Source organism: Nomascus leucogenys, chromosome 10 (assembly GCF_006542625.1).
Source record: "Nomascus leucogenys isolate Asia chromosome 10, Asia_NLE_v1, whole genome shotgun sequence".
Taxonomy (NCBI): Eukaryota; Metazoa; Chordata; class Mammalia; order Primates; family Hylobatidae; genus Nomascus; species Nomascus leucogenys.
The window spans coordinates 38,934,328-38,951,507 of record NC_044390.1 but is presented as its reverse complement, the minus strand read 5'-3'; the positions used below and the strand labels follow the sequence as shown (position 1 = coordinate 38,951,507).

At 40.4% G+C, this 17,180-nt stretch overlaps 1 protein-coding gene across 1 annotated transcript in view; it reads left to right on the top strand.

The window, feature by feature from the left end:
* Positions 1-14,673, top strand: part of HELB (DNA helicase B) — a 35,861-nt gene extending 21,188 nt beyond the window's left edge. Inside the window, exons 10-13 of the mRNA XM_003259698.4 lie at positions 303-531; positions 1,288-1,431; positions 7,488-7,979; positions 14,314-14,673. Coding sequence (XP_003259746.2) covers positions 303-531; positions 1,288-1,431; positions 7,488-7,979; positions 14,314-14,415 — 967 coding nt within the window. The 3' untranslated portion in view covers positions 14,416-14,673. The remainder of the gene's footprint in view (positions 1-302; positions 532-1,287; positions 1,432-7,487; positions 7,980-14,313) is intronic.
* Positions 14,674-17,180: the final 2,507 nt, after the last annotated feature.

Below are 17,180 nucleotides of genomic sequence, written 5' to 3'. Positions count from 1 at the left end.
ATTTGTGTTAACCTTTAGAATATAAGGGGAAAGAGACATCAGCATTTAAGCCAAAATTTCTAACTTGCAAAAATTTGACTGGGAAATGTCATTGAGTTTGAGGCGTTGCAGGGAGTATGTATAAATCAGATGACAGCTATGGGAGCCTGATTCCTTGTTGCCCATTGGAGAATGAAAGTGTTGTAAATAAAATATGGAAATTATTCTGAGAATTGAAACGAGTCTGAGTAGGAGTTAATGTTTGAACAAGTGAAATGGAGACTTCCCAAACTTTGATTATATATTATCATTTTCTATCCCAGAGACCATCAGAATAGACTTGTATTTGGAATTGGTGATAAAATTTGTTGTACCAGGAATGCATACCTCTCAGACTTACTACCTGAAAATCTCTCTGGAAGTCAGCAAAATAATGATCTAGATGCCAGTGGTGAAGACTTTTCTGGTACTCTTCATGATTTTGCTAAAAATAAGCATGACTTTGAAAGTAATGTTCGACTGTGCAATGGAGAAATATTTTTCATAACAAATGTAAGTGAAAACAGAAGATAATATCTTTTAACTAATTAGAGATATGTTTGGTTATTTTATTGTCCTAGGATTGATTCAGAATCTAATGATATCAGTTGACATTCTTGTTTCATGATTTTTTGTTAAGGATTTTTGGCATCCATGTTTATGAAGGATATGGGTAGTTATCTGGTAATGTCCTGTCGGGCTTTAATATCAGAATAATACTGGCCTCATAAAATGAGTTGGGAAGTGCTTCTTCTTATATTTTCTGGAAGATTTTATGAAGAAACATTTTTAATAAAATTGAAGTACTTGAGTAACAAAAAACAAGGCATAAATGAGACATATATTTTAAAAAGCATCATTTCCTTTGTTGCTGCTTAAATGTAGAAACTATAGAAGTGGTTGCCTTGTATTTGTTCTCACAGTGTAGATACCCTCATTGAAAGCTGTGAGGAAAAGTAAACTGCAAAGAATCTACTCAGACTTATGTAGTCAATACAAGAAATGAATGTATAGACTTCAAAATAAGAAATAACAGACTGTTCTTCACAGAGTCAAATTGAAGATAAGTTTCAAAGACTGAAAACTTCTGTTTGTGTTTATTAAAATATTTAAGTATAGATATATTCAGTTTGTGCTGAAATGCAAATTTTAAGCCTTTTGAAATTCTTAATAGTAATTGTAATTCTTATATTTTATGTTTGACCCAAAGATAGAATATCTTTGAACATATTTGAAGGTATGCAAAATAGTTCTTTGTTTTGGTGACAGGATGTAACTGATGTAACTTTTGGAAAGAGAAGATCTTTGACCATTAATAATATGGCTGGCCTGGAAGTAACTGTGGATTTTAAGAAACTAATGAAATATTGTCGCATAAAACATGCATGGGCAAGAACTATTCACACTTTTCAGGTAAGAGGAGACTTTTATAAAACCCTTTAAATAATTTACCAACCTTAGAGCACCTTGCATTGTTTTCGTAATTTTTTGTTGCACTTATTAGGAAACAAAAATTAGGAAACAAAATACACAAAAGTACAGAACATAATATAGAAGACGCCACCCTTTTGCTCTTTTTTGCTCCAGAGCTCTCTTTATTTTTAGAAACGAAGGCATTATAGGTAAAGCCTCCTCCTTCGGGTCTTCCCCTCCCTGGCTGAGTCTCCAGTATGGCTTGGCATGGCACTGTACTCATCTTATCTTTGGTTAAATTCTGATATTTTGTTCATCATGGATCCTTTTGTGCCTTAATTTTGATTTACAAAACTGTTACATTAAAATGTCTTGATTTATCTTGATTGCTGAGTTTCTTGGGAACCCCTTAAATTTTGTACTGGAGGTGAATTCCTCACTTGCCTTGCCCTACTGGGCCTGCCTCCCGCCTTCCTCCAAAGTGACTTCTGCCCCGAATTTGGTATATATCACTCCTATTCATGTAGAAGCAATAAATATGATTGTTTTCTGTGTTACTGAGGCTTATGTAAATGGTATTATCATGTTTCTATACTTTTGCAACTAGTTTTTATTTTTTATTTTTGGCCTTATCAACTTTGTGGGGTATAATTTGCATACAGTTTCATTATAAAGTTGGATGAGTTTTGACAAATGTATCCTCTCCCTCCGTCTTCGTGAGGCAACCTTTTTTCCCCCCCTCCCAACTTATGTGGGAATATTGTTAGGTTTACAGAAGAGTTGGAATGATACTACAGAGAGTTTTCATATACCCTTCACCCAGCTTTCCTTGGTGTTTAACATTTTATAACTATGGCATATTCGTCAAAACTAAGAAATTACTATTGCTGTAAGACTGCTAACTAAACTATGCATATTCGAATTGCACCAGTTTTTCCATTAATGTCCTTTTGCTGTTCTAGGACAGCATATTGAGTTTAGTGCAACTTGCCTTTATGCTTTATTTTAATGCCCTTGAATTCTCATCTGTTATTAGTGACTCTCTTATTTATCTCTTTGTTTTGAGCTTCCTTCTCTGCTGTTGGTATGTTGCTTTAATGGAGAGGTTGCATCAACCCTCATTTTTTTTTTTTTTTTTTTTTGAGACAGTCTCGCTGTGATGCCCAGGCTGGAGTGCAGTGGTACGATCTTGGCTCACTGTAAGTTCCACCTCCCAGGTTCAAGTGATTCTCCTGCCTCAGCTTCCCGAGTAGCTAGGATTACAGGTGCATGCCACCACGGCTGGCTAATTTCTGTATTCTTAGTAGAGACGGGGTTTCACCATGTTGGTCAGGCTGGTCTCAAACTCCTGACCTCGTGATCTGCCTGTCTTGGCCTCCTGAGTGCTGGGATTACGGAATGAGCCACTGCACCCAGCCCAACCCTCATTTTTATGCAGAAAAATTTAGGTCAGCCCAAATTTTCTACTAGTAAACAAATATTAATTAGCATAGAGTTTTATTTTTTTTTAAGTGGGTGGGGCTTTATTTATTAACTTACACCATCTCGGTTCCAAAAAGAATTTGAAATGGCTTGTTAAAAATGCCCACAATTCAGCTGATTTTTTTTTTAAAGGTAAAAAAGGGTGGGGTGTGGTGGCTCACGCTCGTAATCCCAGCACTTTGGGAGGCTGAGGTGGGTGGATCACTTGTGGTGAGGAGTTCAAGACCAACCCTGGCCAACATGGTAAAACCCCATCTCTACTAAAAAATACAAAAAAAGTAACTGGGCATGGTGGTGGGCACCTCTAAACCCAGCTACTTGAGAGGCTGAGACATGAGAATCACTTGATCCTGGGAGGCAGAGGTTGCAGCAAGCTGTGATTGTGCCACTGCACTCCAGCCTGGGCAACAGAGGGAGACTCCATCTCAAAAAAAAAAAAAAGTATATATATATATTTATATAGAAAGGATGTCAAGTGAAAAATAAAGGTAAGGATGATAAAATGGTTCTTGCCAGAGGTGGTTGGAATGCAGCCATGCCCGCTTCCCTGTTTGCTAATGTTGATCGCAGATTTGGCTTTTAGTTCCCTTAAGACCAAAGTTCCCCAGGTAAAGACAGAGTAAAAGTGTAATATTTCTGGCTCTGGGTCCTGAAGAATTTCTTCCGTGGATCTCTATGATGCCATCCTTCACCTTTAGGAAATTTTCTTGTTCTCAGTTTCCTCTGTTCTGTCTCTCTAGAATTCCTAATATGTGCATATTAGACTTCCAGAACTAGTTACCTAAATTTCTTATCAAACTGTCCTATTTTCCTTCTCATCACTTTGCTCTATTTTCTGAGAGATTTCCTTAAATTTATAATCCAGTTTTTTTATAAGAACGAATGAAGAGTAAAGGTGTCTTTATTATTACCAGGTTGAGGTTGGAGTAGATATCTTTCTGGTTCTTATTTCATGGTCGAAGTAGCATCTCTTAGCTCTAAGAACATTCATGATTGTTATATCAACACACTGTTTCTTCCAGGTTCAATTCAGTTCAACAAATACTTACTGAGTCAGACTCTGTTCTTGGTGTTTGGTACAGGTCAGTCTATAAAACAGACAAAGATTCTTGCCATTGTGAAGCTTAAATTTGGTGGAGAAAGGGATAGAGACAGACACGATCATAAAAATAAAGAAAATAGAAACAAAAACAAGAACAAAAACTCTGTGTTATGTTAGAAGGTGGCAAATCCTGTGGAAAAGAGGTAGGAGTGGGTGCAATTGTGATTTTAAATAGAATGTCGGTGTAAGCCTCATTGAGAAGATAACATTTTATCCAAAGACTTGAAGAAGGAAAAGAAGTTAGCCATGTGAGTATCTGGGACAGGAGCATTCTAGGTTGAGGAATAGCCAAGAGCAGGGTTCTAAGGTGAGAGTCTGTCTGGTATAGTTGAGAAGCAGGAATAGCAAGGCGGCCACTGTGGGAGACTGACAGGAAATGAGACAGGAAAATTAATATGAGGTAAAGAAGGCAGGAGGATGGTGGGGCCAGGTCACCTCCTAGGGCATTTGAAAGCCTGCACTATCCAGTATGTTAGCCACTAGCCACATGTAGCTATTGAGCACTGGAAATGTGGCTAGAGTGACTGAAAAACTAAATTTTAATTTTAAAAATGGATACTAGGCTGGACACAGTGTCTCACACCTGTAATCCCAGTACTTTGGGAGGCTGAGGTGGGTGGGTCAGTTGAGCCCAGGAGTTCAAGACCAGCCTGGGCAACATAGTGAAACCCCATCTCTACAAAAAATACAAAACATTAGCCAGACATGGTGGCATGCACCCATGGTCCCAGCTTCTCGGGGGTCTGAGGTGGGAGGATTTCCAGAGCCTGGGCGCTGGAGGCTGCAGTGAGCTGAGGTTGCGCCACTGCACTCCAGCCCAGGTGACAGAGTGAGACCCTGTCTCAAAAACAAAAACAAATAAACAAAACAAAAGTTACTAGATACAGTCATTGGAAAACTTCTGTATGTTGGAAAAACTATGTTTGGAATAACTTGGGTATGTGAATCTTCTTTTTCAACTACAAATTTTATGAACTCTAGAAATAGATTAAGTATTTCTGATGAAAATGTAGTATCCAAATTGAACTGTTCTGGGTATATAAAATATAGAATTTCAAAGATGTAGTCTTTTATTAATAATTTAATATTGATTATATGTTAAAATGATGATATGTTGGGTATGTTAGCTTAAGTAAAATACAGGCATATTATTAACATTAATTCTATCCATTTCTTTTTTAATGAGACTACTAGAAAATTTTAAGCTACATATATGACTTGTTTTATATTTGTATTGGACAGTGCTATTCTAGCCAATTTTAAGGACTTTGGCTTTTACCTGAGTGAAATGGGGAGCTGTTGAAGGTTTTGTGGCTCTTCATACAAGTGGTTGAGTTGTAGAACCAATTTATAGAATAGACATATACATAATTAAAAGTAAATATAGGAAACTTACCTCCTTAAGAAGTTTGACAGTTCTGATTTTCAAGGGAGATTTAAAGCAATGGGGAAATTATTTATAGCAGGTTATCAAGGTGAAGTTAGGTGTCTATGTCTTACTTTCTGAGGTAGACTTAAGTACCCTCTTGGGGTGCAGCATTCCAGGGACAGCAGACCTTTGGCTCCTGTAGCATGACATTTTAATTTTTAATCATCATTCACTCCGTGAGGCAGTGGAGAAAGAACAGTGAGTAGGATAAAGGTGAAGCTCTGCCTTCATGGAGCTTAGGGTCAGTACAGCCTGTGATAGAGAGGAAGTACAGGGTGCTGGAGAGTAATAGATGGGGCGGCTACTCCAGACATGGGCCAAATTGAGGCCATGGACTGAGGAATGCTGACAGGACCTGGAAGTCCCTTGTGCTGGGTGGAGCATGGTTCATGGAAAAGAAAGGGAAAAAGGTAGGGAGAGGAGCAGGGCCAAGCTGGCTCTTGAAGGGCTTTACAAACACATTAAGGGGTTAGGACTTTATTTGGAGTCCCTGTGAACCATTAGAGGTTTTAAGCAGCATCTAATATGATTGGATTTGCATTTTACAAATATCACTGTGGCTGCCATGAGGATGATGGATTGGGCAAGAGAAGGTACAGGGAGACTGAAAATGAGAGCATTAAGTATTAATAATAGTATATCTACTATTATTACTATATTTTTCTCAGTGTTGCTTGATAATTAAGAACTAGGTTAGCTGAGTTTAGGTAGACATTTTCATATTTGAGAATGCACAATATAAAGTCCAAGGTGAAGAGTGCTGCCACGTATCTGTGGAAATGTATGTAATCAAATACCATATATGTCAATTTCTGAGACCCAGCAACATCGGAAAGATGTATTTATCAAACTTTTACAATATGAGGAGCTGCTTCAAACTCTCTGTCTACGGAGATAGAAGAGCTTGCTGAGCAAGAGTTTATTTGCAGTGGATGTGTATTTTTTACTTGCCCCATCTTGTCAGTTGTCTTCCCACAATTTTTCCTTTGGCAGGAGCAATGTCAGAGCAATGGGGGAGATAATGGTACAAACCACTTCTTTGTCTGTGTTGGCACTGGATCCGCTGATCTCAGAATGTAGGACTAAGAATAGCCCTCAAACTTGAAATTGTTTTCTTACAGTTACATGGTGACATTGAGTGTTTTTCTTGCCTAGCCAATTTTTTGTTAAAAGACAAAGGTTCATTGTTTTCTTTTTTGTTTATCTTGATAAAAGAAATAAATTGCCCAACAATGGAAAAATACAGACAAGTAGGAGAAAAAATAATCATCCATAGGCCCTCCATTTGGAGACATTAATAAAAAATTTGGTAGAATTTCTCTCCTTTTTTGTGATTTGTTTTGTTTCATTGTACATAGCTATGTTCTTTTTTTATATACTTGTTTTGGATCAGAGTAACTATATTGCTATAGAGTTATGACCATTCTATATGTATGTGTGTATCTATCTATCTATATATATATAGATATATATATGGTTTTTAAAATGTTGTTTTAAAGTGTCTTTGATGTTCACAAAATAGTATGTCAACTGTGTATATATTATATATAAGTATATAATATATATTCACCTATTAGTTGCTACTTAAAATTTCCATATTTTATCATTACATGTAATATTTTATATACATATATTTATATATAATATATCTATGTATTTACCTATTACTGGCTACTTAAAGTTTTCATATTTTGCCATTATATGTAATAATGGGTTAACACATTTACACATGAAGCCTGTACCATCATTTCAGTCTTTTATTAGGAAAGATTTAATACTGCATGCAGTCTTTAAAATTTGCTGCTGGATTTCTACAAGCCAGTTGTGGACCTGTGAAACCTGAACTTAGCAGCATGTTTAGCAGTGTGTTTAGAGTTCTTGGAGGATGAATAAAAATGGAACCCATAAAATGGACACATAATAATAGTCTGGCCAGGTAGAAGTGCTGGAGAGCACTTTGAACACTTGTCTCCTTTCCTTGTCTGTAAACTGTCTGAACCTATTTTATAGCATTTAGTCTTCACACCATATTTTTCCTCCCAGGGGTCCGAGGAGCAAACAGTTGTCTATGTGGTGGGGAAGGCGGGCCGCCAGCACTGGCAGCATGTCTACACCGCCGTGACCAGGGGCCGCTGCCGAGTGTATGTGATTGCAGAGGAGTCTCAGCTCCGGAATGCCATTATGAAAAACAGTTTTCCTAGAAAAACTCGTTTGAAACATTTCTTGCAAAGTAAGCTCTCCTCTAGCGGTGCACCTCCAGCAGATTTTCAGTCCCCACAGAAGAGCTCTGGAGACAGTGGAGGACCCAGCACACCGTCAGCATCTCCACTCCCTGTAGTCACAGACCACACCATGACAAATGATGTCACCTGGAGCGAGGCCTCTTCACCTGATGAGAGGACGCTCATCTTTGCTGAAAGATGGCAATTATCTTCACCTGATGGAGTAGATACAGATGATGATTTACCAAAATCACGAGCATCCAAAAGAACCTGTGGTGTGAATGATGATGAAAGTCCAAGCAAAATTCTTATGGTAGGAGTGATGTTTGCATGTTCCCAAGTTTTATTTAAATATCGCTAACTTCAGTGTGCTTATACATGACTGTGTGCTTTTATTAGTGTTGCATTGTGCTGTTGGACTTAAAAACAATTGTTTTTCTCATTTCTTTCAAATTTCCCTTACCTCACTGTCTGATCTCCCCTTCATTTCCTCACTCCTTTTCTCCTTCCCAGCCTCTAACTGAAGACAACTCCCCAAAGCTCAGTTCTTTTTTCCTTTGAGAACTGACTCATTCTCACAGTTTCAGCCATCTCCTTGGCACCAGTGATTTGGCTAACAAAGTTTTGACTATAGTAACATTTCAGGCACCAGGAATTAGAGATAAGTAAGTGACAGTTCTCACTCTCACACTGATTGTCATGGTGGAGACAGTCGGCTATCAGTAATGTGGTGATTTGCTGAGTGCTCTGGCACTGAAGAGGAGTTAATGAACCAGCTGCCTAATCTGCATCTTTGTTCCCAGAAATTGATTTTCTGGAACTACAGCCCAGAATCTTACTCTCTCTTCCAATTTCTCCATGTCAATCACCATCTTCCTAGTTACATGGCTTAAAATTTTAGAATCACCGTGGACTTGCTTTCCTTTCACTCTCTACCATCTTCTTGGATGATTGGTGACCTGGCTGCCCTCCCCTTTCTTGTTCCCATTCTCATAATGTAGCATTCCCCTTTTTCCATGGTTTTGCTTTCCAAGGTTTCAGTTACCCGTGGTCAACCGTGGTCCAAAAATATTAAATGGAAAATTCCAGAAATAAACAATTTGTCAATTTTAAATTGCATGCCATTCTGGGCAGTGTGATGAAATCTCACACCATCTCATTCCATGAATCCTCCCTTTGTCCAGTGTGTCCACACTATGGACACTCCCTGCCCGTTAGTCACTTGCCATCATCTTAGTTATCAGAGTAAGTCTCAGTATTGCAGTGCTTGTGTCAAGTGATCCTTATTTTACTGAATTGCTTTATTTTTTATGTTATTGTTGCTAATTTTTTACTGTTCCCATTTATACATTAACCTTTTTTATAGGTATGTATGTATAGGGAAAACCAATACATTTGGGTCTGGTAGTATTCAAGGCTTCAGGTGTCCATTAAGATTCACTTCTTTGTTCAAAAGCTTTAGTGTCTCCCAGGTGCCTACAACATAAATTCTAGACTATTTAGCTTGGCATTTGAGACCTTTCTCAGTTTGATTCCAGTTTTCTCAACAACATTTCATTTCCCACTATGCTTTTTCTGCTTTTGTCAAGCTAGTGTCTTCAACTCACTAAAATGAATCAAACTTTTTCATCCTCCTTTTGACACTTGCTGTGTCCCTCATCTTGAATGCCTTTTTCTGTCTCCTCTCATTCAGCATTTGAAAAAAACATTTAGCAAAAAGTTGAAAAAATAAAAATAAAAACCTGCCAGTCACTGATCTAAATGTTAAGGGAGGAAAGCACACCAGTGCCGACTTCGTGGACGTTACATTCCAGCATAGGCAATAAATACAAGAGAAAATCAAATTTCAGATTAAGAGTCTATGAAGATGAAAAACAAGGCAAGGACATAGGGAATGGCAGGGGTTGGTGGGCAGGAGGTGCTATTTTGACCAGGTCATTCCTTCCTAAAAAGGTGACATATGAGCTGAGCACTGAATGTTATCAAGGAGCCAGCATGGGGGCCTCTGAGAATGTAGATAATGCAAAGCCTGGAAAGGGAATGATTTCATTCAAAGAGGAAGGCAGGTTGGCCTAGTGCAGTGGCTCATGCCTGTAATCCCAGCACTTTGGGAGGCCGAGGTGGGTGGATCACTTGAAATCAGGAGTTTGAGACCAGCCTGGCCAACATGGTGAAACCCCTTCTCTACTAAAAATACAAAAAATTAGCCAGGCATGATGGCAGGCACCTGTAATCCCAGCTACTCAAGAGGCTGAGGGAGGAGAGTCGCTTGAACCCGGGAGGTAGAGGTTGCAGTGAGCCGAGATTGCACCACTGCACTCCAGCCTGGGCAAGAAGAGCAAAACTCCATCTCAAAAACAAAACAAAACAAAACAAAAAACAAAGAGGAAGGCGGGCTAAGGTGGCTAGTGAGTGAGGAAGAGGGTGCAGGTGCTGGTGTTGGAGAGATGGGCAGGGCCACAGGAATGAGTTGGGATTTTATTCTGCTTGCAGTGGGAATTCATTGGAGGGCTGGAAGCAGATGTGTGATATCATCTGATGCCTGCTTAAACATAGTCCCAGCATGGTGGCTCATACCTGTAATCCCAGCACTTTGGGAGGTGGAGGTGAGAGAATTGCCTGAGCCCAGGAGTTTGAGACCAGCCTGGGTAATATGGTGAACCCCCATCTCTACTAAAAATACAAAAATTAACTGGGCATGGTGGCATGCACCTATAGTCCCAGCTACTCAGGAGGCCGAGGCAGCAGGATCACTTGAGACTGAGAGGTCGAGGCTGCAGTGAGCTGTGATTGCATCACGGTACTCCACCCTGGGTGACAGAGCAAGAGCCTGTCTCAAAAACAAAACCACAATCCCTGCTGGGTGTGGTGGCTCACACTTGCAATTCCAACACCTTCAGGAGCCAGGCGGGAGGATCACTTGAGCCCAGGAGTTTGAGATCAACCTGGGCAACATAGTGAGATTCCATCTCTACAAAAATAGTAAAAAATTAGCTGAACGTGGTAGTGCATATCTGTAGTCCCAGCTACCCAGGAAGCTAAGGTAGGAGGATTGCTTCATCTCAGGAGTTCCAGGCTATGGTGAGCTGTGATTGTGGCATCCCATTCCAGCCTGGGTGACAGACCAAGACCCTGTCTCAAAAAAAAAAGGCAAGGCTAGGCACGGTGGCTCACACCTGTAATCCTAGCTCTTTGGGAGGCCAAGGTGGGCGGGTCACTTGAGCCCAGAAGTTCAAGACCAGCCTGGGCAACATGGCGAAACCCCATCTCTACCAAAAATTCAAACAAAAATTAGCTGGGGGTGGTGCTGGGTGCCTGTTGTCTTAGCTGCTTAGGAGACTGAGGTGGGAGGATCACCTGACCCCAGGAGGTTGAGGCTGCAGTGAGCTGTGGTGGTGCCACTGCATTCCAGCCTGGGTGACAGAATGAGACCCTGTCTCAAAAATACATACGTACATACATACAAACAAAATAAACAATCCCTCTGGCTTCCGTGGAGAGGGAACTGTGGAAAGTGAAGGGGAAGTGAGGAGACCAGTAGGAGGTCATCGTGGGGAGAGCCTAATGAAAGAGCGGGGCTGGTAATCTGTGGTTGGAGTGTGGATGCATTTTGGAGATGGAGTCTGTATGACTTTCTGATTAGATGTGATGAGGTAAAAGAGAAAGTAATCCAGGATGATTCCTGGATTTCTGGCTAAAGCAATTTAGGGAATAGCAGTGCCATTTCCTGAGATGGGAGAGATGTGAGGAGAACTCGTTTGGGGAAATAAAGCGTTCTCTTGTGGCATGCTGTTGTTTAAGGTACTAATTGGAAATGTACCTGGACTTGATGAGTAAGTCAGTGGTTGGTAGAGGAGTTTAGAGCCTCAGCAGGGAGTAGGGTAGGAAAGGTCCACTTGGGAATCATTGGCATGTAGTGATATTGAAAAGACTAGGTGAGTTAATTTCAGGAGAGACTGCAGATAGAGGAGGGGGCCTGACGACAGAATTCTGGGGTATTCCCAGCTTTTAGAGATCTGGAAGAGGAGGAGGAACTAAAAAGGAGTGTGAGTGAGATAGAAGGAAAACCAGGGCTGTGGGGAGGGAACAAAAGCCTGGACTGAGGGGGCTGGTGAGAGAATGGGAGCCAAAAGGGTGGAGGAAGCAGTGGAGGTAGGTTTTGAAGAGGGCTGCTGAAAAGGTGGTTGTATCTGAATAGAGGACTTGTGGTCAAGGAAAACTTTATTGGTTTGTTTACTTTGGATGGGTACATTAAGGCATCTTAGTATGTTGCTAGAATGGTCCAATGGAGAACCAGAAATTCATGATTCAGGGAGAGAGGATAATTGCAGAATTGGAGTCCTGACGTGGGTAAGATGGGAAAAATCAAGAGAATAAGTAGAGGGGTTGCCCTGAGACAGGATTAGGGACAGAGGACCCTTTTTCCATGAGAACCAGAAGGAATGAGTGTAGTACGTTGGGTATATATAGCAGAGGAAAGATAAAGTAGTTCCAAGCTGATCACCTCACGCCATCCTCTCTTCTTATAATCCAGCTCAGTTTCTATGTTGTTCCTGAAGCCTTCTTTTTCTCTGAACTCCTGTAGGAGGGCACACACCCCTTCTGTACTGCACTTGCAGTAACCTTGTTTGACGCTGTAAATCAAGCTTCTTGGGGACAGCGTATCATTTTTGATCTGCTAGAACATTTGGTACAATTGCTGTTCACATGGTAATACCTCAAAAATGCTTAGTGGTCAAAATATGAGTCATGAATATATGGCGATGAAACTTTTTTTAAAAAAATCAGACATTCAGAATATCGTTCTTTCAGGTTGTACTGAAAGTCAAACTTTTATTCTTGTAGTGCCCCCCTTTAGTTTGACAATTCCTTTTGGAATTGCTTTCGAGGCAGTAAAAGATCCTTTTGAATGTTTATAAGGGAAGCAAGCTTCTATTGAGACCTATTCTGAGTTTAGGAAATAACCCAAAGACATTTGCTTTCTGGTTTTATGAGTTAGAGGATCTAATTTGGGTAGTGGATTTTGTGTTAAAAAAAAAAAAAAGGTGGGATTATAAATAATTTCCAAATGTAGTTCCAATAGAAGTGTAAGAATTGCTTTAAGTGCTGGCAGCAGACTTGTTCAGTTGAGTCTTTAAGCTTCCAAGGCTGTAATAAAGGTAAGAAGGGGCCACAGGGGGAACCCAGGGGAGAGAGTGCTGGTGTAACCTGCCAGAACCAGGCTGAGTTGTAAACGGGGAATACTTATATCCTCTGTCCCCAAATGGATATGGCACAGGGAAAAGGTTCTCTAAGAGTTGGTCTAACACAGGGCACAGTGTGTGGAGTCCTGGCACATTAGGAGACTAAGGTGTAGAACACCATGGCTGGAGCACAGGGCGCAGTGAGAGGATGGGCCGCAGACACAGGAACTGGCAGGGAGGATGGACACAGGGTCTTCTGAAGAGGTCATACATTCTTCTGATTGCAATTGAGAACAGTAGAAGCATTTTAAGTGCTCTGTGAATTGAAATTTATGAAGGTGACGTTGACTGAGGTTTAGTGGATGATATGATGGTTCGGGAGAGAGTAGGGAATGAGTTCTCAGCCAAAAGATTATTTCAGTAACCTGGGTAAGGTTATTGAGGAGTTTCTAACATTAGGTAGTAGCAATGGGGATGGAGAAGAGATGCTAAGGATAGAGCTGATGGGACTTAATGATCAGTTGGATTCAGGTGGGGTTGGGCCTGAGGATAACTCCAAGACATCTGGCTAAGGCATACAGGTGGATCCAGCACCATTAACCAGATTGGGAAAAGAGGCTGAGGGTCAGGTTTTGTGGGAAAAGTGATTAAAATGGACATAGTTGAGGGTGGAGGGGGAAGTTTCTTCTTTTTCCCCTCTTGGACAGTAGAATGCCTGCTGATTCTAAGTTCCATTCTGTACCCCAGGTCAACTCTTTGATAGAATTTCCATCTCAGGAAAACATCTTTTTCTGAAACTAAACTTGTCATCTCTTACAGAGGTCCTGGAGTAAGGCTTTTGACATAAGCAGAAAAGAGAGGCAATTCCAAAAAAGACCCTTTTCCTATAATTGAATTGTGCTTACTCTTTTCATTTCTTTATGGTGGTGAAACTTCATCATGACGATACTGGCCCACTTCAGAATCATCAGTAGCACAAAGAATATGACTGTGGCATTGCAATGTTTTATCTTACGCATCCAGAACTGACTTCATGGGCAGGCAACATGGGCAGTCCTCCAAGACTCAGGCCCACACTTTAAAAAAAAAAAAAAAAAAAGTTCTGTAATCACCATCTTGAAATTCTTAATTTTGAACAAGGGGCCATCATTTTAATTTTGGACTGGGCTGCCAAATTATGTAGTGGGCTCTGTCTACACCTTTAGAAGTTAGACACACGTACTAATTCAGTACATAGTTACTTCTAAATGCCAGACCCAGAGCTGGGTGCTGGAGATACCACAGTGAGCAAAGCAGATGTGATCCTACAAGGAGCTGATAGCCAATTGCTTTGGTTGCTCAAGCCTTTCAAGGGTTGGGGAAGGTGCATGATTTCTTTTTCTGAAGCGGAAGGAATACAAGTACATAGGGTAGACTGACGACATTTTTACCAAATTAACTTTGTTATTTTAATTTTTCTAACAGGTGGGAGAATCTCCACAAGTGTCTTCCAGACTTCAGAATTTGAGACTGAATAATTTAATTCCCAGGCAACTTTTCAAGCCCACAGATAATCAAGAAACTTAGTTTTATTTCAAATTGTTCAGAGTAACTATTTTTTTTTTATTGGAGACAAAATGAACATCGTAACGTCAAAGTACCAAGATAAAACAAGTTGCCTATAACTGGAGTTTTAAGGTATTTGTGTTAGCAAGTGTTTTAAATCCATTTAATCAAAGAAAATATTAATGATTTCAACACATGTCATCATGAGAACTGGTAGCACTGGACATAAGAGATTAGATATTTTATATACATATATATTTTTATACAATTATGTACATTAAGCCGGGTGCGGTGGCTCATGCCTGTAATCCCAGCACTTTGGGAGGCTGAGACAGGTGGATCATCAGAGGCCAGGAGTTTGAGACCAGCCTGACCAACATGGTGAAACCCCATCTCCACTAAAAATGCAAAAATTATCTGGGTGTGGTAGCACACCCCTGTAATCTCAGCTACTCAGGAGGCTGAGGAAGGAGAATCGCTTGAACCCGGGCAGCAGAGGTTGCAGTGAGCTGAGATCACAACACTGCACTCCAGTCTGGGCAGCAGAGCGAGACTCCATCTCCAGGAAAAAAAAAAAAAAAAAAGATGTACATTAAAACATGTATTTTTAGGATAATGCCTTCGTAACTTTGATGATCGTCGTGTGTTATCTTTGCCAATGGATTGAAGCAGTGGCAAAGAAAAGCTGTAATTACATCTGTTGATATTATTGACATGCCTCCTAGAATGTTGGAATGTGGTCATTTTACAAGACTGCTGCTCAATCCATCACTGCTGCCTGGGGCCCAGCGTACCTGGGACTTTTCCTTGGAAATGCTTTCTGAGTTGGGAGCACATTGTTTTGAATATGTTCTACTTATTTCTCTCTCAGAATGATTTGATTTTTAAATGTTTATTTACGTTAAATGGTAAAAGAAAAAGTCAAGAGGAAAAATGTATCTGTTAACCCATTTATGCCTAGTGGTCCATTATTGGGACACTAAACATGTGAGAGTTATTTATATGCCACTGCTCAAGGTCATCACCAACGTCTGATTGCAAAAATTCAGAAAGTTGCAACCTCAGGCATAAATGGTTAATAACTTTATTGAGATATAATTCACATACATTTCACCCATTTTAAGTATACAATTCAGTGGCTTTTAGTATATTCATCGAATTGGACAACTACCATTATAATCAATTTTAGAACTTTTTTTTTTTTTTTTTTTAATGATAGAGACAAGGTCTCACTATGTTTCCCAGGTTGGTCTCGAACTCTTGAGCTCAAGTGATCCTCCCACCTTGGCCTCCCAAAGTGTTAGGATTACAAGTGTGAGCCAGTGTGCCCAACCTGGAACATTTTCATACCCCACAAAGAAACCTCACACTCTGGCCGGGCGTGGTGGCTCATGCCTATAATCCCAGCACTTTGGGAGGCCAAGGCAAGCGGATCACCTGAGGTCGGGAGTTGGAGACCAGCCTGACCAACATGGAGAAACCCCGTCTCTACTAAAAATACAAAATTAGCTGGGCATGGTGGCGCATGCCTGTAATCCCAGCTACTTGGGAGGCCGAGGCATGAGAATCGCTTGAACCCAGGAGGTGGAGGTTGTGGTGAGCCGAGTCACTCCATTGCACTCCAGCCTGGACAATAAGAGCAAAACTCTGTCTCAAAAAAAAGAGAAACCTCACACTCATTAGCAGGAATCCCCTGACTTCCCCCGAATCCCTAGGTAACCTGATTTACCTAGTCCCAATAGACTTGCCTATTGTGGACATGTGGTTCTTTGTTCCTGACTTATTTGACTAGCATAATGTTTTCAGACTCCATCCGTGTTGTATCAGTAATGTGTCAGTGCTTCGTCTCTTTTATTGCCAAATAATATCCCAGTATATGGATAAAGGACATTGAATTTGTCCATTCATCAGTTGATGGACATTTATTTGGGTTATTTCCTACTTTTTGGCTATTATGAAATGCTGCTATGAACATCTGTGTGTAAGTTTTTATGTGGACATACGCTTTCACTTCTTTTGGGTATATAACTAGGAGTAGAATTGATGGGTCATATGGTAACTCTATGTTTAACATTTTGAGGTGCTGCCAGACTTTTTCCAAACCAGCTGCACCAATTTATATTCTCACCAGCAGTGTATGAGAGTTCCAGTTTCTCCCTATTCTCTCCATTGTTTATTGTCATCTGACTTCTTGATTATAGCCATCCTAGTGGGTATGAAGTAGTGTTTCATTGTGGTTTTGATTTGCATTTTTCTTATGGCTAGTGATGTTGAACAGCTTTCATGTGACTATTGGCCATTTGTATGTCCCCTAGAGAAATGTATATTCAGATCTTTTGCACACTTTTAAATTGGATATTTTTTCTTTTTATCACTGAAATCTGTATTAGTGAGGGTTCTCCAGAGGGATGGAACCAATAGGATATATGTGGATATAAAAGGGACTTTATTAGTGTATTAATTAGGGTACCCTAGAGGGACACAACTAATAGGATATATATATGTGTGTGTATGTGTCGGGTGGGGGGGGGAGTTTATTAAGTATTAACTTACAAGACCACAAGGTCCCACAGTAGGTTGTCTGCAAACCTGAGGAGCAAGGAGAGCCAGTTGGAGTCTCAGAACTGAAGAACTTGGGATCCAATGTTTAAGGGCAGGAAGCATCCAGCACAGGAGAGAGATGTAGGCTGGGAGGCTAGGCCAGTCTCGCCTTTTCACGTTTTTCTGCCTGCTTTATATTTGCTGGCAGCTGGTTAGATTGTGCCCACCAGATTAAGGGTGGGTCT